The 21,470-nt window shown below is 31.1% G+C and overlaps 1 protein-coding gene across 2 annotated transcripts; it reads left to right on the forward strand.

Annotated features, from left to right (window-relative positions):
* The first annotated feature begins 36 nt into the window (after positions 1-36).
* Positions 37-20,864, forward strand: LOC134686877 (cold shock domain-containing protein E1-like). 2 transcript variants are annotated; one of them, XM_063546700.1, is made up of 18 exons: positions 37-150; positions 2,674-2,863; positions 4,088-4,216; positions 4,555-4,651; positions 5,302-5,462; positions 6,146-6,300; positions 6,876-7,077; positions 8,016-8,179; positions 8,385-8,556; positions 10,388-10,531; positions 11,997-12,138; positions 13,147-13,268; positions 14,869-15,041; positions 15,734-15,860; positions 16,818-16,929; positions 17,406-17,596; positions 18,471-18,634; positions 19,042-20,864. In XM_063546700.1, the coding sequence occupies exons 2-18, from the start codon at positions 2,825-2,827 to the stop codon at positions 19,193-19,195; spliced, it is 2,448 nt and encodes an 815-aa protein (XP_063402770.1). In that variant the 5' UTR covers positions 37-150; positions 2,674-2,824; the 3' UTR covers positions 19,196-20,864. The 2 variants fall into 2 exon arrangements, with proteins under 2 accessions (XP_063402770.1, XP_063402771.1); XM_063546701.1 differs by lacking the exon at positions 37-150 and having other exon boundaries at positions 17,409-17,596.
* Positions 20,865-21,470: the final 606 nt, after the last annotated feature.

Here is a 21,470-nt window from a genome sequence, read left to right on the forward strand (position 1 = left end):
TATCTCTTTAACACAAAATCTGTCATTAAAAATATTCTGTTAATATTTCTGTGAAACTGAACAAACAATCTTTCAGTTCTAAATTTTCAATAAATTAATGAGTTCGAGAGTTTGATGGCGGCTATGCTGCAGTGCTGTGCAAAATTTGGGGTAAAATTTCACTAATTATGGTGAAATATGATGAAAGTTTCATTAATAACAAGAACGAAATAATAGAAAAACATTCAATATTTGATTTTTTAATATTTTGGATGTCCTTTGTTGTTCACAATCCCGTATTTTCAAATCTTCAACGTCAGCTGATTGTGATTTGCGCAATACGTTCTCAGTGCAATAAATTCATGCACCTGGTTTTAACAAATTCTTAACCTAAAAATTACGGAATATATTTTTATTAATAATCCAAATTATATATTTGACTTCATTTGAATAATTTATACCACAGTGTTTTATAGAATCAACTCTTGATGGAATGAGTTTGGCTTCTTTTCAAATTAAATAAATCAATAGACTGTGAACTTAGAAAATTCTAATACACTTTACATTGTTCTGTTTGATGAACTGTTCTTTTAGATTTTATAAAGGTATTATTAAACATCACATTTAGTAAATACAAGGCACACATAATTAAGTTAACCACAAGTCCTACGGCATTTGTCCTGTAAAATACACCTTATCGCTATTTAGTCCAATCCAGGAAAAACAGTCACTTATACAATAGGGCTCTTCACGATTAGTTCGGCCATATTGGATAGGGGGCAGATTTTTTGGAAGAAGGTGGAAATAGTATGAAAGTGTGGGAAATCCTTAAACTGGACCCCTGTTTTGTTCGCTTATTGCTACACTGACAACAGGTATGGCCTAAATCCCGTGGTCAGAATTCTGACCACGGGATTTAATAATTCGACGAGACTAGTACATCATGGGCTATGTTTAATTATATATTATACTGATAGCAAATCAAAGAAAAATTAGCACATTTATTACCCTACTGAGTTCTTAAGGGAACAAAAGATACCGGCTCAGTTTGTTGAGAACGTGTTAACGCGCTCGTTGGTTATTTATCTGCGTTACTACCATGGGGTTAATTAACAGACTATCAGATACTTGTTTATTTTGCGGCATCGCAGTATTAACATTTGAGGTCAATTTTCTATCACTTTAAATGGCCAATTTTATTAGCGAATCGTTGAATTTGTAAGAGTCGTCCAATTAATGCCAATTTGGCAATAGCTCCAACCCGTTCCTTCGGTGCGAAGCTATAGATAGAACGGTGGACCAGTTTAGGAAATCCTATGTGTGTTTCCAAGCAACAGCTCTGTTTTAATGATGTTTTCCCGTAGTTTTCACACCATTTTTACCTCTATTATGAAAATCTGCCCCCTATCCAATATGGCCGAACTAACCGTGAAGAGCCCTTTTTCCTCATGTTCCTGTTTGGGTCCAGCCGCCGAAAATAGAGGTTTTTCAGTAGAGAGATAAGGGAGGAAAAACTTGAGAAAGCGATCATCAAGAAACTTTAATAGAGTATGTATGATCCACTTTTTTAGAAATTATAATTGAAGTAAAAAAATATTTTGTTTGAAATGTTTACGGTAGTTTAAACAGGCCTCATTAAAAAGTATTGTGCATGGTGAATTGTTTAAACAGGGTCCCAGATAGCTTCAACTGGATGAAAAAGTTGAGTAATTTAAGAACTTATCTGGAATGGAATAAATAGCGATTAGGTGTATGCTTTCTGTCTTGTAATATTCTTCTTTTACAAGCCAACGGAAACTAAATAAAATTTACTAAAATTTAGGTTTTGGCCTGTGACCTAAAAAGTTATGCGAGAAGGCTTTAGAAATCTGATGCCTTGAACATGTGTCGAACTATTGATGTCATACACTAAATTGGATTACACTGCAAAATGTAATCGATCACAGCTGATTACGATTACCCCATGCCTGTCACCAATAGCTTTTCCATGGTGGCTTCAGATATATGTTCTTTAATGAGTTTAACATTTCATTTAAACCTTTGAGATTTTCATGACTGCCAGAGAAATAGCTTTAAGGTGTATTCTCATCATCTTTCATGAAGACACTTACAAAAATGTATTCCAAATAATTATGTCAGACGTGAAAAGGCAATTTTGATATTTGCTGTGATTTCTTTCTTTGATGTCATTTTTATTGGTTGTGGGGATGGAATATCAATGAACTACTTCTTATATGAATGGTTCCTGAATTTCCAATGTTCCTTCACTTTAGAATAGTTGAGAATAAATGTTTCAACAGAACTCATTAAAATTTGACAGACTTGAATTTCTAGAACGTTTGTTGTCGTTGTATATTTTCTGGAAGTTCAGATCTGTTAAAGTCAATACACAAATATTAATAGTATACAAGATGACAAGAACATTTCCAAATAAAAGAAATCACCTACCTTCTTAGTACCATATTTTTTCTGTTAGGAGGCAGGAATCAAGTGTTTATGTATTTTGGTAAATAGACTCTGTTTTGCACAATACAGTGAATACACTAATCTCAGCTGGTTAACATGTTTATCTTCTTTGGTAAAGTGGTGAGTTCAGGGTTATACTTTTTTTTTTATTACCAAACAAATAAAATTGGATTAAATATCATGAATATCAAACAACAACAAAAATTACAAACTTTATTCATATTTTAGCCCATAGATGTAGTACCACCCAGCATCAGAAACTGAGAATAAAACCCAAAACAAACAAAGGAAGAAGTAAACAACAAAAGCCCAAAAAAGAACTTAACTGCACAGACTGCACTTCTGAGGACTAGGAAACTCCCAACGAAACAAAACAACTATGTCAGCTGTAAAGAAGTTGAACAGTCCTCAGTGGAAGGTATGTATAAATAAAATTTAATCATTTTGGTCCCAGAACACAGTTAGTTTAAACATATTTATTTATAGTGGATTGGGAAACAAGTTTTGCAAGTAAATGAATCCCTTTCCACTTTGCGGGTGCGAGTGCTGCCTTGTAGCGGCATTAGCCTACTCTTTTTCTAAATCTACAAGAGTGTCTTTAACGTGCAAGAGATATGGCTCTCTCTTAACACGGGTCAGCCATTTATCGTCCCCTTCCGACAGACTATCATCGTTTCCTCAAGACCATACTTGCGAATGGTGTCAAGGGAGAGCCGAAATTTGAGTTCCTGAAATTTTCATCCCGAACGGGAATCGAACCAGGAACCTTTGTGTTAGTATTCTGATGCACTAACCACTACACCACGGCTCTGTCAAAGTTATGGTTGATGCCGCTGCTGGTGGAGTTTTTACCCCCCAATGGTATCACCAGCTCTGTGTTGACATGATTTATCGTTGATATCATTGATGGTCATAATTATAAAAAGACTGTTTACAAATTTTGAATTTATTAAATACTAAGACCCTTCTACCTCTATGACCTGAAGAATAGATTAAAATGTACCTTAGCTGTATTTTGCAAAACTTATAAGACTTTTTGGTTTTCAATGCGCTTCAACTTCGTACTTTACAATGTATCTTTCCTTTTTAACCTTTTTTTGATTCAAGCATCACAGCTGGTGAGCCTTGTGTAGATGAAAAACTTGTCTGGCACTAATACAAAATGTTAATCCTGGTATCTATGACGATTTTTTGTTGATTTTTTGGATAAAAACAAAAATAGTTCCTATTATTGAAAATGTAATACTTGTACATTTTTTCATACAAATTCCTAATGTATTTCTTCATATGTAATGCATTAAATAATAAGTAGAGTAGTAGAGGGTTGGGTGAAATTACATTTAAAATTTGGTTTGGAGTTTAAATTTAACACGGTAAAGTGATGATTTGGTTGAGTTGAATAAATAAAAAATATATGACTGAAACTATCAATCTGAATTTGAATATAATTTGAATCAGCATATAATTGTCTATATTTTGAGTGAGTGGAAGACAATATGAATGTTATAGTTTTGAAATGATTTGTCTTAAAAGTAGTACACACTGTAAAAAGAATTCAATTAACTAAACACAAAATTTTTAAAACATGTCAAATCTATAACCTGTACAAGAAATTTGATACAATATGTTTTTGTTTTATAAGAATTTCCAGCCGTCCACACAAGATCCTGCAATCGTGTCATTTCAAAGAGCCACAGCACCAGTGATCAATAATTCACACATCAACAGCAATGGAGTAGGGAGAGAAACAGGATTTATTGAGAAGCTTTTGGTAAATATTCAAATTCATTTAACAATAATGGATTGACATGATTGATACATTTATGGTGAAAACTATGAATTATAATAAAGTAAAAGATTTTGTTCGTACTTGTGAATGGAATAAAACTTCAAAGTTTCTTATTCATATTATTATAAAAAAAGTTGTTTAAATTTTAGAAGAAATTTTCAAATGAGATTTTATAAATAGTTTTAAAAACTTATGTTCTGTTTTATTTTCACCATTCCTAGGGATTTATTCAGTGTAGCTTGTAAACATGTTCTGTTCTATTTTCACCATTCCTATGGATTTATTCAGTGTAGCTTGTAAACATGTTCTGTTTTTTTCAGCATTCCTATGGATTTATTCAGTGTTGTGAAAGGGATTCACGACTTTTCTTTCATTTTAGTGAATATGGAGACGATATTAACTTGGTTAAAATTGGAGGTTTGCACTTATTATATACTTAATTATAATTCATCCCACTGCTGGCGGGCAGTTAATTATTATACATCTCTTTTTAAAAACTGTTTATTGAGAGGATTTGTAAATGCAAATGGATTATTATGGCAATGATATAAACTCTCATTCTGATATCTGATAGTTATCATACAACTTTCTTTTGAATTTAAGTATTTAATATTTCAATAATGACTTCAGATTTAAAAAACAACATTTGAATGATAAAAGATGAGGTTATACATGTACATTTGAAGGTTCAGTTTTCCATCTGCAGAGTATTTGCCTTTTATAAACTAATAATACTTTTAAAGGTAATGTTGTATGATTGCCAGTGAGAACTTTTCTACCCTGAACCACATGACAGGGATTTTGGTCACTGAACAGACTTCAATGGGGAGTTAATAAAAGGCCATGACTTGAAGAAAATGTGAAAAAAATCAAATGTGATTTATGATAACAGTACACAAAAAAGGGGTAAAGAGTATCCACTGAAAATCTGGATAACATTCTCCTGACTTCGAAACAGGCACATACCATGCATACAGAATATTTTCCTTGATTTCTAAAATCTCTTTGAAATCAATTTGATAGGACAAACATATATAAATGATATAATAACTTTTCTTATTAAACAGACCCGGTAGAGTTCCAGATGACCTATGACCGTAGGACTGGTAAACCGGTAGCAAGCCATATTGTATTGTTAAACTCTGGAAGTCAATCTTATGAAGTTTTAAGTGAGGAGAAGTTTACAGGATCTATTGCACAGGAAGCCAAGCCAACGAAGAACAAAAACGTAAGACTTATATTTTGAGCGAAAAGTAGAGAAGTACCAAACAATGTATTAATAGTTTGTGATTAGATCAGTTTATGGGGAAACACTAGTGGTAGGTCCATGATACTTGATATGCAGTTTTATAAGCATCTCATCTCCATTGAGACTATTTGATCTATTCCTTACATATATACATATATTACTTCATGATTGAGTTAGTTTAAGGGATAGGCACCATTAGTGGTAGGTCAATGATATTTGGTATGCAGAAGTATTATCATTTGCAATTCTCATTTTCATGGAGGGTATTTGGAACTGCACCTTCAGTCTTGGTTAACTAACTTTGAATATTCTGCATAGTTTTACATGTTTGAATATTGTCTAAATTTCAGCATTTGCATTTCACTAAAAAAAAATACAAAAAGTGAGACACATCTCTGTGTCGACAGTTTATGATAATAATAAAATATCTTTTGTTTACTGTAAACCAACTAATATTCACGAAATATTTATTTTCATGAAATAAAAGTGAATTTAAATGTCGTGAATAAGTTAAAACTTAGATCTTTCCTTATTACAACTACATCAAGTAAAATTAGTATTTGTGAAATGAGATTGTCGTAAAGTGGACTAGAAAGTGTTAAACACGAAATAAAGTATCCACGAAAATAAATTGGTTTACAGTATTTATTTTCTAATTGCAGGGTTATGCTTTATCAGAAGATAGCCTTGGGAGGGTAACTTACCAACATAATGGAGAAGTTTTCTTTTTACCGTACGGATCTGATGATGTTATTGATAAGACTTTTAAACCAATAGCCCAAGATCAAGTCCAGTTTTATATAGCAACTGATAAAAGGTAAATATAGTAGAATAGAAACATGTCAGTTCAAATTAGAATTCAGGATCAAGTAGGAGCACTTCAGTATGTAGTATGAGACCACTGTCATTCCTATTACTCTGAACAATTTGCATAATATTGTAAATTCTGAATTTATTTATTATTGCCATTTTTGAAGGATCGACATAAATGTTAGATTTATTTTTGCAATTTCAGGAAATGCTCATTACAGAAATATCAGAAAGATAGTTCTTTTTATTTGGGAAACACACCAAGTCGCATTATTCGAATTAAAAACAAAATCTGAATTTTCATTAGTGTTAGCTTCAAGAAGCCCATAAATAACAATTGTTTGTTTTATCATGCATCATTAATTTGGTGTAATTTTTTCTTTCCAACTTAGTTCAGAAGAAAAGTCTTGATCTTATAATTTAATTAAAATATCCAATAAAAAAATTGAAAAGAATTTCATAGTTGTGAAAAAAATATCCATGTTTAATGTTTTTCTTGTCAAACATGATTTATAAGTCATAAGCAGGGACTAATCATAGAAGAGTATCACACCAAAGCTATCATTCACATTTTTTCTCCAGGAATGGTAACTTACATGCAAGACAGATTGAACCAGTCAGTTGTAAAGTACAAGGAGTTGTCTGCTCTTTGAAAGATTCTTTTGGTTTTATCGAACGAGCTGATGTGGTCAAGGAGATCTTTTTCCACTACAGTGAATATAAAGGAGATATCAACAAACTAAATCTAGGGGATGATGTTGATTTTGATGTTCAAAATAGAAATGTAAGTTCAATTTGAATTATGATTAGCTTTTTCTTTTCTGTAATTTCCTCCTGCTAGTGAGGAGCACATACAAAAGGAATTTTTAGCTATCACATTAAAACAACATTGTTGATGTATAAAGTTTAACTTCAGTTAACCTTTAGAAGTAAATGTGACATCAGTTTATTTTCAGGCCAAGCATAGCAATAAAGATGACTTTTGTAAGTCCTAAAAAGGTTTAAAAAATCTTCTTGGAAGTTAAAGCATCTTCTTGACATAGACTTTAATGGCACAGGAAGTTTAGGTAAATATTCAAAGTTTACCTTTGGAAAATGTTGTATTTATTTTTCAGACAAAGGAAGTTGCAGTAAATAATATTCAAGTTTACCCTTTTAAGCTGTTATATTTATTTTTCAGACAAAGGAAGTTGCAATAGATATTGAAAGTTTATCCATTGAAACTGTTATATTTATTTTTCAGATCAAGGTAGTTGCGGTAAATATTCAAAGATTACCCATTGGAACTGTTATATTTATTTTTCAGACAAAGGAAGTTGCAGTAAATATTCAAAGTGTACCCATTGGAACTGTTGTATTTATTTTTCTTTTTCTTCTGTGTATTAGCCTCCTTTAAGTAGGAGCCCCTCCGAATGGAGTATATACCCTTACTGTCTTATTAAAATTTGTAAACACATTATAAATATGTACAGCACATGCATATAAAAGAAAGTTTTGGTGTTTTTTTACACAATTTTTTTTTTTGTCCTTTCAGACAAAGGAAGTTTCAGTAAATATTCAAAGTTTATCCATTGGAACTGTTATATTTATTTTTCAGACAAAGGAAGATGCAGTAAATATTCAAAGTGTACCCATTGGAACTGTTGTGTTTATTTTTCAGACAAAGGAAGTCGCAGTAAATATTCAAAGTGTACCCATGGAACTGTTGTATTTATTTTTCAGACAAAGGAAGTCGCAGTAAATATTCAAAGTGTACCCATTGGAACTGTTATATTTGAGGACATAAGTGTCAACAAAATACAAGGCTCAGTACAGAGAACTCTTAAAAATAGTCGTCGACAAAGTGATCCTCTAGGGGGAAGAATCTCTTATGAATCTGCCAAGGGGTAAAATATTTTTTACTTATTTTTGCTTAATACCAATAAAATCAGCCATTATTTGGTAACACATATTCTATGAGTAGTCATTGATTTTTATTTTATTGTAAAATAACGCTCTTTTAAAAAATTTGGTTTTAAAAAAAATATATGTGCAGATATGCAGACCCTGTAAATTGCATAAGATATAGATATGACATTTTTTTTTTAACAGACCTGTAGAAATTCCATTTGGTGACAAGGATCAGGGTGGGGATTACACCTTGTTGTCAGGTGACGTGGTAGAATGTAACATAGCAACGGACCGTCGAGATAAACTTCAGCGAGCAACAAACATCAAACTAATGGAGGAATCATTTACTGCCAATAAAGAGAACAGGGAAACAGTAAGTTTTTATTTGTTGATTGTTTTGTGTATCATTCTCTGTACCTTTGATTGTATTGGTTTTTATAGCGAATCCTATCATAGTTTTCCACAATTTCACCTGCAAGTTACCTGTCCATTTAAACTTTTGTCAGTTCTATTGTCCCATCTAACAAATACAACAGGTATTGTTCTCTGTATAGTTTATTCACTCAGACCTTTAAATTTCTTGCAAGAGAAATCTATCACTCACTGATTAATTTACCTGAACAAAAAATTGAACTGTCAATGATGGAAATACATGTACAAATAAGTAATTATAAAACTGCATGTGATGCTGTATTTATTCAATCAATAACACATTTTCAATTTGTTTGATATAAACACTGATTTAAAAATTAAAAGTTGATTTTTGATCAAATTTCAACATTTTACCTATTAGAATTTGCTATTTTTTAGTCTGTTCACAAATAAAATGATAATGTTTATAAAAAAGGTCTTCATAAATGTATTCTTTATAACTGGGACCACAATTAAACATGCAGATTCTTTGAAACATAAATGCATGCAGTATTTAAAAAAAAATCAGAAATAAACTCTTTATAAATAAATTAAATCAGTGCTTATATTTAACAGATTGAAAATATTTTATTGATATTGAATAAATACTGCATCACATGCAGGTTATGTGAGTTTATACATGTATTTCAATCAACAAAGAAGATATTTTTTTGGTCAGGCAAATTAATCAATGAGTGATAGATTTCTCCTAGACCAAATTTAAATGTCCAAGTGAATAAACTACACAGAGAACAATAGCTATTGTATTGATTCAATGGGACAGGTAAACTTGCAAAAGTTTAAATACCTTGGTCAAGAGCAGACCACTCTGTGGAAAACTTTCATATGGCTCGCAATAAAAATAAAATATTTTATCCCTATTTTGTGCATTTTTCCTTTGATCTTTTTTTGTGATAATTTTCATATCATGCTTCTCGCTTGATATGGAAAAATTATTGCTAGAAACTAAGGAGACCACGTGGCGTTGCTAACGAAATTGACATTGAAATTGACAACGTCGTCACAGGTAAAATAGCGATAAACAGATTATCATTGGTCATCTCAACTCGATTGCTTTTCTCACTATCGCTGTTCCATCTCAAGCGAGAAAATCAATCTCGTTGAGATGATCAACGATAATCTATAATTATCGCTATTTTACGAAATTTTACTTTGATCTTGCTTACAGATAATATTTCTTTCTCAACAGAGTTGAGTGATATGAAAAATTATCGCTAGAAACTAAGGGAACAGGTGTAGTAGTTAGAGAAAGTAACAACAAAATTAACAACGCCATTACAGGTAAAATAGCGAAAAAACTGATTATAATTGCTCATCTGAACTCGTTTGCTTTTCGCACTTTCGCTGTACGAGCTCAAGCAAGAAAATCTTTCTTGTTGATACGATAATCTCATGAATCTATAAGTATCCGATCATATTTTATTGTGAAGAGTTTGCAATTGGTGTTATATTATTAATATTGACATGCACCATAAAAGAATTAAGGTTTTCCCTATTTAGTCTTTAAGCATTGAGCAGGATCTATATTTTATGATGTGTAAAATAGTTATATTTAGAAATAGTGCATGCTATCATGCAATCCATGCACCTTTAGGATTCAGAAAGTAATGAAGTCATCTGTCTTTGTTCAGATGGCATCTGTGTGATCCTTTAATAAAAACACAGTGGCAAGTGCTGATTTTGACCATTGCTTTTTGTTAGTGAAGAAAATGTAAAATTTGTTTGATATGTAACAGCAGATTATAATTAATACAATTGAATATCTTTTTCAGGGTGTGATTACAAATTTAAAAGATGGATATGGATTTATACAATGTACTGAACGAGAAGCAAGGATGTTTTTCCACTTCAGTGAATTACTGGATCCAAAAAAAGAAGTCAAAACTAATGAAGAAGTAGAATTTACAGTAACACAGGTACAAGTTATAGCATTGTTTTAAACTAACTTGTATAAATCTTCGGATATGTCTTTCACTATGAAATTTCTTCACATAGGTATATCTTCATGATGTGATTTACCAGTTAGTCTAGCTACTGCATTGTTCAAGACGTACACAATAAAATTTCTTCACTTATGATGTCATTTACTAGTTAGTCTAGGTACAGACTGTATCCTTATCATAACTATTTTGAAGACATAAAGTTATTGAAGCCAGAATGACAATTTTTTTTGTAAAAGGGATATCCAAAATGATCCAAGCTAACTTACTACTTGGTTTATTTGTTATCAGGACTTCACAGAAAATAGATCTCTACACTAAAGACTAGTAAACATAAGTTTCTCTGGCCGAATGCTGGTGATTAGTAGGGAAATTATCTGAATTAATTTATTAAATTCCATTTAAAGCCGAGTAAATCATGAAAAATTGTTGATGATGCTCAGTCACATGACAACATTACGTTTATGAGCTGATATACAAAACACTGGCAGCCAATCACATACCTGTCAACCTCTGAAAATGAAAAGTCAGGTCATGACCTGCATTGAGAAAAAAAATCTCAGGTCATAACGCGTACGACATTTTGCGGGCTCAATTGAAGAACAAAAATATGTTTACATATAATTTATATAGTCAATATGTACAAAATGATGTATATGAAACAGTTAGAACATGTATACAAGTTTATTTCAGACTATTGTTATATTCCATAGTAGCAGACTTGGCATTCTTTAAAAGAACTGCACTTGGTTTCAGTTCATAGCAATGCAAATGTGTATTCATCTTACAAGAAAGAAGAGCACACAGTGTATCCTTATTAAGATCAGCCCTAAACTCTGTAGCTATTTTCTTTATTAAAGAAAATGCCCTCTCACTGTCTGCATTGCTGTTTGGCAAAACCAGTAATGTTTTAGCAAGTTTTGACACAACAAAAAATCTTGGCTTGTTAAGAAAAATGTCATGCAACTTGGACATTTCTCCCCAAAATGTACCAACTTCAGTTTCAGGGGAAGTGCAAAGTGGAAGTTCATCTAATGGGGTCAACTGATAGTCACTGAACTCATCTTGTAGCTTGTTGAAAATATCGTTACGTAGCTCAGGTAAACAGTCCTACATTTTGACTTTTGGTTACATTGAAAAAGACCGATAAAACCGAAGGTCGTATTACTTCTAAATACCGGAAACAATTCCGGTCAGAAATCCGGGTGAAACGGGTAATGTTAGAAATTCCCGGGACCCGCCGGGTGAAGAAAAACTCCCGGGTGAGAGGTGAAAATAACGGATGTCACCCGCAAAAAACGGATGAGTTGACAGGTATGCAATCAAAAGACTCGTTACATCCAAAATTAGATTACAATGAAATGAAATTTACCTTTTAAAAAAAATCATTGAACACATCAATGATTAATGTTGTAAACTAAAAGTTGATTTTTTGTTTCAGGATCCTTCAGCATCAAATGGTAACAAACTTATGGCTATCAGAATCAAATACTTATCTAAAGGAAGTGTATCATTTCTAGTCATCCATCCAGAAAAATACATTGGAACTGTGGATAAAGAACCTAATGCCCATAAAAGTCCAGGTAAATATTTATCAAATTCAACATGCTAACTGTAAGAAACTGGATTCATTAATATTTGTTGGATACCAATTTTCTTCGATTTTGTGGGTTCAGGGGAACCACAAATTTAAATGTTCAACAAAATACATATTTTCTAAAGGAATGTATGCAGAATTTGCCAAAACAAAGAATTTAAATACCCACGAATATGCAAGTTTTCATCAATCCACGAAAATTGGTACCCATGAAAATAAATGAATCCACAGTAGTTTAGTTTATTCTCCTAAAACCATGCAAGTTCATAGGTTACAGAGAAGCTAAAAGCATGATACAAAATATTAGATTTTATAACATATACATGTATATGGATAATAGCATTAGTTTAAATCCTGACCATGGATGAACAAAAATTTGTCGCTCCAAATTTATGGATCTAACATTGTTGTGCTGTTATTTAAATCAATTATATATACATATGTGGGGTTTTATTCATTAGAAAACTGACCAGCGTATTATGAGCTCATGGTGAAGCTATTTTTATTTTGACATTAGCTACCATAAAAATTCAATTGAGCAAATGGGATACTTTTAACAAACTTATATTGTAAGCATTTAAATTTTAAATGACTTTAGTTAATAGAAAAATATCATGAATATGTAATATGGAAATAATCAAAAAGTTAAATAGCAATCAAGTATGATGGACACAATAAGCAAACACATCACCACAATTGCATTAACATGGATTACTGTGGATTCATTTATTTTAGTGGGTATCAATTTTCGTGGATTGAGGAAAACTTGCATTTTCGTGGGTATTTGATTTCGTGGTTTTAGTAATCGCTGCATACATATCCTATAGAAAATGTGTAATTCGTTGAACATTTTAATTATTTTTGGTTCAACTGTACCCACGAAAACCACGAAAATTGGTATCCAATGAATAATAATGAATCCACAGTATATTGAAATACTTTTTATATAATTTTTTTCTATTATTTTGTTTACTATACCTATGAATTATTTCAGGTAAAATAAAGGAAGCTGAAACTGGAATTATAGTATTTGATTTTGATGAAAAAATTCAGAAAATTTCTTACACAATCAAAGATGTTTTAGAAATGAAAAATGCTCCTAGATATGGAGATAAGGTAAGACATTATATGATTTACAAGTTTCAAGAAATGAAGATTCTAAATACTGTAAATCCAACTAATTTTCTTGAGGGATTCATTTTTTCATGATATTTGTGAGTAGACAAATATTGGTTAACTCAATTGTCACAAAATATTTGAAAAATTAAAAAAGGAATTTGTCAAATAAGTAATATTAATCCACACAGGCAAGACAGTATCTGTGTGGTACAAGATATAAGTATTAAAAATGTGTCTAAAGAGAAGTTTCCTGTGTAATGATGTAAAATCTTTGAGTTTGAAGATTTAAACAGCAATGATTTAACCAGATATTTGCAGTAATGTAGTTTAAGATGGATTTAATAAATTTAGGTATAGTAAAATTGTGGATATTCAGCCCCAAAAAAATCAAGCTACTATTAACTAAGTCAGACAAGCTCAAAATAATTAAGTCATTAGAACATCTGTGAACAGAATTAACCTAAAAATATGATGATTCTATTTTTGCTCCAGCATGAACTTTGAAATGGTAAGACAAAGAATCAAACAATGAAAAATTATTTAAGACACTCTCTGGTAAGATTTTCAATTCTTTGAGGCATGCCTTGAAATTTTACCTTCATAAGTCTTTTATTTCTTTGTCATTCCTGCTCATATCTTTAGTTCTTTACCATACAATTTCTCATATCTAAACCATGTTATTTTTTTTCGTATTTCAACCTTGTTATTTCTCATATCTAAACCATGTTATTTCTCATATCTAAACCATTATATCTCATATAATATCTTATTATACTTCACGTTAAAATGCCATATTTTGATAGGCTAATATGAGGGTGTCAATTTACTCTATCACATGGCTGAGAGGATGACAATTTTTTTTTAATGTTATCCGCCTGTCTAAACCAATAAAAAATCGACAATTTAAAGGACAATGGATTGAATTTACATCAAGTAGTTGAATACAATGCTTAAGTTTTACGTTTTGGCTAAAATTTTATTATTTAAGGTGGTACCCAACACTTTTACTAAAATTAATTTGACTCCTTTTATTTTCATAAAATTTGGCAATGTATTTACTTTGATCCTTTAACAAAAATATAAAAAAATAAAAAGATTTGAACCAACCGTTTTGTCAGAAAAAATACACTGGTTATATAGCAGTTTGACAAACACTTATTTTGATCATTGAGAAGCTTGATATTGCCTTCACAATGCAACGTAATTAAAATGTTTAACTGATATTACAGAGTTATCTCCCTGTAGTGTTAGGTACCACCTTAACTCAAAATAAAAAATAAAACATCTGGCTTATTTTTTTTTTTCTTTTTCTAATACTCGTAACGTTGTTATGTACGTGACGTCATATGAAATCCTTTTCAAATAAAATTACATTAATCTTTAAAAGACAAAAATGGTAGGACGTTCAGTATAATAAATTAAATAACACATAGCCGTGGTTGACAATGTTTTCTTGGGGTACCAATCTGCTCTATCACCCTCTCAGCTATGTGTTATTTATATAATGTTATATCTCATATCTCAACCATGTTATATCTTATCTTTCAACCATGTTATCTCTTATGTCTTAACCAATCCAAAATATTTAAAATTTCAGGTGGAATTCAATCTCGGTGAAGTTAAATCAACTAAAACAAGAACAGGTGTAAACGTGAGAGTGGTTTTACGTAACCTTAACAACAAGTGCCAGGGATTCATTGCCACTTTGAAAGATAATTATGGTTTTATTGAAAACTCTGATCATGAAAAAGAAGTCTTCTTTCACTTTAGGTAAGTCAGTGTTGAAAGATAATTATGGATTTATTGAAAACTCTGATCACGAAAAAGAAGTCTTCTTTCACTTTAGGTAAGTCATCGTTGAAAGATAATTATGAATATAAAGTACGCCAGCATGTCACAGAAATACATGGAGATGTGGGGTATAAGGGATGACATCAAATGTTCCATGTAGGATAAAAAACTTAATTCACATAGTTTTTCCACTGACTCCCTCACCCCCCTCTTAACTTAATTTGGAAAAAAAATGATTTACCAATAGGGATATATGTAAAATTCGATTTTAGATAAACAACACTCCCACCTCCAAACTATTGGATTTAAGTTTTTTTATCCTACATCGATCTTTTGATGTAGTCCCTAAGACATTGAGACAGCAACATGTCAACACAACCAAAAGACATTTATAGGTCAACAAACTGTTTTCAATGACAGATTTTAATCAAGCTCTAAATTGATCCAAAAATAACATAAATCAACTGAAACTATCAAAGTATTTCATCAACAACAAATTTTCCAAATAACAAAAATATTCAATGCCTGTAGACCACCATTGATTAGGGTCCTGACTTGGATAGAAATTTATAACTGTTTTGAACGCAAAATGCATAGAAATTTTGATTCAATAGAATTTTTTATCCAATTAAAAATGAGTTTGATTTAAAAAAGACAGCTTTCTTTTTCAGCTCCTATGAGGGTGATCCAAACGACCTTGATCTTGGTGATGAAGTGGAATATACACTCTGCAGAAAAAGTGCCAAACACAGTGCTGAAAATATATTCAAACTGCCAAAAGGAACCATTCCAACTGAGGTATATATTCTTTTAATATACACACATACTGCAAATATTTTTTTTTATACAAGATGTATGCAGAAAATATACACTAACAATTTGAAATGATCATGTCCAAAATATACATAAAATGCCAACAGTAAATATTCCATCAAAGTATGCAGGTTCAAAATATATACTAACTGCCAAAAGGAACCATTCTAATTGAGGTAAATATGATTGAAGTATACACACATTCTTCAAATAAAACAATTTAACACAAGATGTGTCCAGAAAATATACACAAACAATTATAAACGACCATATCCAAAGTATACCTAAAATGTCAACAGTAAATATTCCATCTAAGGTATGACAGTTCCAACAATATTCTAACTGCCAATGATAACCATTCCACTTAAAAGCTTTTAAAGTTTTTGATAGAGAATTCATGCTTCCTCAAGTCTAAAAGTTTAGCAGGCTGTTTTAATGTTCCAATAAAAAATCATTCAACAAGTGCATTTTTCCTGGACCCCTTTTGAATGTTGGACACAGCTTTAATTTGGCAAAACTTCTAGATAGTCCATTTGGCCAAGAAGAGTTTGTGGGCATACTTGTTACAATGTATTTCACAAGAAAAACTGTCAAACGCAACAGGTAAATAAGCATTTCTATTTATTTCATTTTTAAAAGTTCTAAAGAATGGTAGCCAGTAGTATAAGTAGTCAAACTACTGTACCACTAGCTTGTCAACTCTGAGGTGGTGATTTCAAATCCAGCACGTGGTAGTAGGTGGGCTAGATTCCAATTGTAACTGACTAAGAATGACAGTTTTCTTACCTAAGGCATTTCAACTTCCTTCTCCAAAAAAAAATGACTGCCATGAAATAGCATAATAGTACTGAAAGTGTTAAAATCAATCAATAAATAAAAAAAATCAAAAAAAATTAGGGGACTCTGACTACCAATAGTAATGATAATTGATTTGAATTACAGGAAATTCTTCGTGATAAAGGACAGCAGCAGGGGAAAGTATTGCGACCAATGAGAATAGTCAATCCGGATCAAGAAGAATACTGTGGACTTGTACAACCTTTTAATGTTGAAGGTATATTTCATCACTATTTTCAATATATAATTTTTAACACATGGTTAATATGAATATATTATAAACTGTAGTCAATGTTCTATTAAGATATTACATTTAACATTCTGGTAAACATGGAACCTTAAATACCATCTTGTTTCTAAAAATTAAAGCATCACATTCATAACATATCCTATAAGAAAATCAGTTCAGATAGCATCACATTAAAGAAATGTTGCATCACATTACCGTTTTAGTTAACAAAATATTTTTTTTTAAAACTTTAATCTTGAGAGAAAATAAAATACTGGATTTCCATGTTTTTTAAACCAATATTACAATAATTTACGATTTAAATTAATCATTTCCCCATTTTCATCCGTAAGAATGTTTAATAGTAACAAGTACCTTGTTAGCTATTCTTCACATTTTATTTGTTGTGAAAATGCTCCAGATCATTACTTATTACTAAATTGCTGGATACTTGTCTATTTTAGTAGAAGACACAGAACCTGAGGTATATCCCTATGGAATAACAAGTCTAGCAGATAAAAGGGATTTCCTACAGAAAGGAGATTCTGTAAAGTTTAACCTGGCTTTGAACAAGTCCAATAATCAAACTAGAGCAGTTAATATTAGTGCTATCAGAAAGTTCATCAGATCTAAGGTGGATTCTGTAAAAGGACAGGTAAGTTTACCTGTGAATTACATAGTTTCTATTATTGTTGATAAAAACTGCATAGTTTTATTATTATTATTATTTATCTGAAATTTTGAAAAAAGTTTTTTTTTTGAAAATGCAAAATTTAGAAAAGCAATCAGAAAGATCTCTAATGATACAATGTATATGATGACAATGAAATATTTATTTTCTTGTTGATCATGTTTAGTCTATTGATATAGGAAGATGTGGTATGAGTGCCAATGAGACAACTCTATATCCAAGTCACAATTTGTAAAATCATTTTGATCTTTTCTATAAATAAGAAAAACAAGACACATTTATGAACCATATCGATAAATGACAACCACAAAACAACAGAATCTTGACTTTGGACAGATGCAAACAAATGCAGCAAGTTTAAACGTTTTAACAAGCGCCAACCTTCTTGAGTTAATTACATCATCATATTCTATTGTTTTTAGTGCAGAAAGAAATACACCCAGTGCCAGAATTTTCAATCACTGGTTAAAATCAATCAAAATGAGTGTTTTCATCATATGCAAAATCTGGACAGTACACTGAAATAAAGAAAAGTGAGAGCAGCCAAATCTTTAAACATTTTTAAAATCATGAAAACAAAAAACAGAAGAAAAAATCATATCAGGATATATATTAGCTTCTAAAAATCATTTATTGTTTGCATTGTTAAGGATCATACAAATGGTTAACCATCTTATGATTCTTAATAACAACAAAAGATATATGTTTAACTGCTGTAGTAGTCTAAAACAATAGGACAACACGAAACTTTGATTTGTGACAATTAACTGATGATTGCAGATATTCAATATATAGATTTCTTGACTTGTTAATTATGATCATGACATCATTTTCACAGTTTGGTTTCCTGAATTATGAGAAAGAGGATGGAAAGAAGTTGTTTTTCCACATGACAGAGGTACATGATGGAGTGGAGATACAGACTGGGGATGAGGTGGAATTTGTTGTCGTACAGAATCAGAGGAACGGAAAATACTCTGCCTGCAGTCTTAGAAAGATTACGTAAGTTTTCTGATGTTGATGGGTGATGACCAGGGAGGGGGGTGTTGAGCAACCATGACTACCTATGAGGGTCTTGAATTGTCATTTTCATTGTTTTATATTTCCTGGTGTCATACAATTTTCGTGTAGATATATAAGGATTGAAAATCTCTTGTTGTAAATTATCAGTATGGAAAATTAGGGATCTGATGTGTTTAATTTCTGATACAAAACTATTAGATACACTGACAAAAAATAATCCCAGATATCGGCATTATGACTTTTATATCTATATCATTTATATCATAAACTGTTTAATTATCCATAAAATTTTAATTGAAATAACTAGTGAACCCTCACCACCATTTTCATTAATTTGATAGCCCTTTTCAAAGTATTTTCAACACTTTTAATGTTATCCTTTACAGGGATCGCAGAAGACCAGAAAGACTTGTTAGTAGGCTAAAGAGCGTAACAGAAGACCTGTCAAGTGTTCGCATTGTTGTCATTCGTCAACCTAAAGGTCCAGACGGCACCAAAGGGTTCACACAGACCCGTGTTCCATGGACTCCACCAGCTTGAACATTCTCTCGGCTATAACAACAAGTTGTCAAGCATTCTTCAGCTTCAATACAGCATTTTATATATATCGTCAAATTGACTGGCTTTAACTGTTTATAGTGAAAAAAATATGTAAAAAAGTAAGAGGTTTTAATCACGAAATGTTACTTGTTAGTGTGCACTTGTTTTTATTTTACACCTAAATGTGAAGGGAATTTTACATAGGATCAGAAGCTTAATAATAAATCCAGTTTCATTTTACCCCCATTTGCCTTTTCAGAATCTAATGCATTCTGGGTAATATTTTCAAAAGCAGGACCAAGGTTAAATCATTTGAATACATAAGCAATGCAAAATGTCCCTCATACCCATAAAAAAACTTTTTTCCCAGGGCTTTGTTTGTAGCAAGCACTGAACAGTTAAAAATAAAATTGAAATGACACATTTTGGTAAAATATTTAAATAAAATCATTAAAAAAGTGAAAGGGGTCCTAATATAAACCCCTGTGTAAAATCAAAATCCAAACCCAACTGTATGATGACTCTTATTTACAAATTCTTTTTTTATGAGTCTACTGTGTGCCAGTATTTGACAAAATGTGATATTTATATTTATACATGCATATTATGGGAAGAATATGAAAAAATTTCTTCAGCCCCAGACATATATTTCCTCATACAAACTACATGTCATATTAGTCTGTAAAAGGGTGGTAAAGGGATGAAGCCAAAAAAAAATTGTTTGGCCTTACTAAAAAAAAAGAGTGTTTCAACTCTTAACACTGGAAATTCATAAACATAGATCAAATTGATTGAGTTTGAAAAAAAAAGACATTGACTATAATAAGAGAAAGAGACATCTGTCATTGAACCTCATGATTAATCTTATAAACAAGATAACAATTATGGTTGATATATACCCACATTTGTTTAAGAATGTTCATAGTATTCAAGGTATGTTTTATAACCTGTTATAGTTGATATGCCCAGATAGATATATTGATTTTGTATTATTTATTTCACAGTATATGTCTATTTCAGTGAAGCATGGTTTCTAATACATTTCCCATTTTTGATATGTAAATTTAATTTTCATCTTCAGTGATCATGTTTTTAATGAGTTGAGTTTTTCAGTTGTCAAGTTACTTGAGTTCAAATTTTTTTATCCAAGAATGGAACACATTTTTTGCTCAAATATATGCCAAGCTCAAATTCATGCCTGTTAAATGCACTGTGGTGAAATATGTTTTTTCATTTGGTTATTTTACAAATAAATTTTCAAAGAATTTAATTATTTCAAAAAGATAAACAAGATTCTAGAAAGTGCAATGAAATGCTGAAGTTGAAATTATTTCAATGCTCAGTTTCTTAAATATCTGAATTATATTTATTTTCAAGACAAAAGTTAAGAATATTCCTGTGGAATATGTTAGCAAATTTTTATTTTTTTTTATAAATTATCTCCCTTTGATTAGTTTCAATGTTTTTATTATAATTTATGTATTGAAGTGTGAACTGCCTTTACCACCCTTTAACATTTGTAAAACAAGTCATAAGTTGATAGCTTGATGAATATTGATGTAATTTAAAGAGATGTAAACATTATTTCAAGTCAAGAGCCGATGGAAGTTGTTTCAAATGGTTGATTCCATTGAACTATGAAACGAAATAAAAAAAAAAGATAAAACCATTTCTAGTTTTCTTTCTTGAGCAGAAGCTCTATATAGTGTTTGAAAGTATGAGCAGCTGAGCTAGAAATCAACATTATGCAAATAAATATCAAAACATCTGTTAACTTATTTTGGGATGAAAAAATATCTATGCAAATAGATATAAGAAGATGTGGTATGAGTGCCAATGTGACAACTCTCCATCCAAGTCACAATTTATACATCAATACCTACACAGGCATAACGAACACGCTGTGATATATAACGTCTGTTACTATAGTATTAATGAATGGGTTTTTATAATGGCCCTGTTATATGTCCAAGGTCTGTAATAATGGTCGAGGAAGTCTGTAATGGCCCGAGGCAACTCCTAGGGCCATTACAGACATCCGAGGCCATTATTACTGACTGAGGACATATAACAGGGCCATTATAAAAACACCCATTTCTTAATACATTTATTAACCAACTGAACAAAAGTGTATGTGTTGCTGCCAACTTTATGTTTTAATGACAGTTTAGTTTGAAAAAAAATATTTGTACTTCACCATGATAAAGCTTTTAAATATACCAAATGTCCAAGATATTAAGTTGAAAGAAGTTATGTGTTGAAAAACAGGATGACC

This window comes from Mytilus trossulus, chromosome 10 (genome assembly GCF_036588685.1).
Source record: "Mytilus trossulus isolate FHL-02 chromosome 10, PNRI_Mtr1.1.1.hap1, whole genome shotgun sequence".
In the NCBI taxonomy this organism is placed as follows: domain Eukaryota; kingdom Metazoa; phylum Mollusca; class Bivalvia; order Mytilida; family Mytilidae; genus Mytilus; species Mytilus trossulus.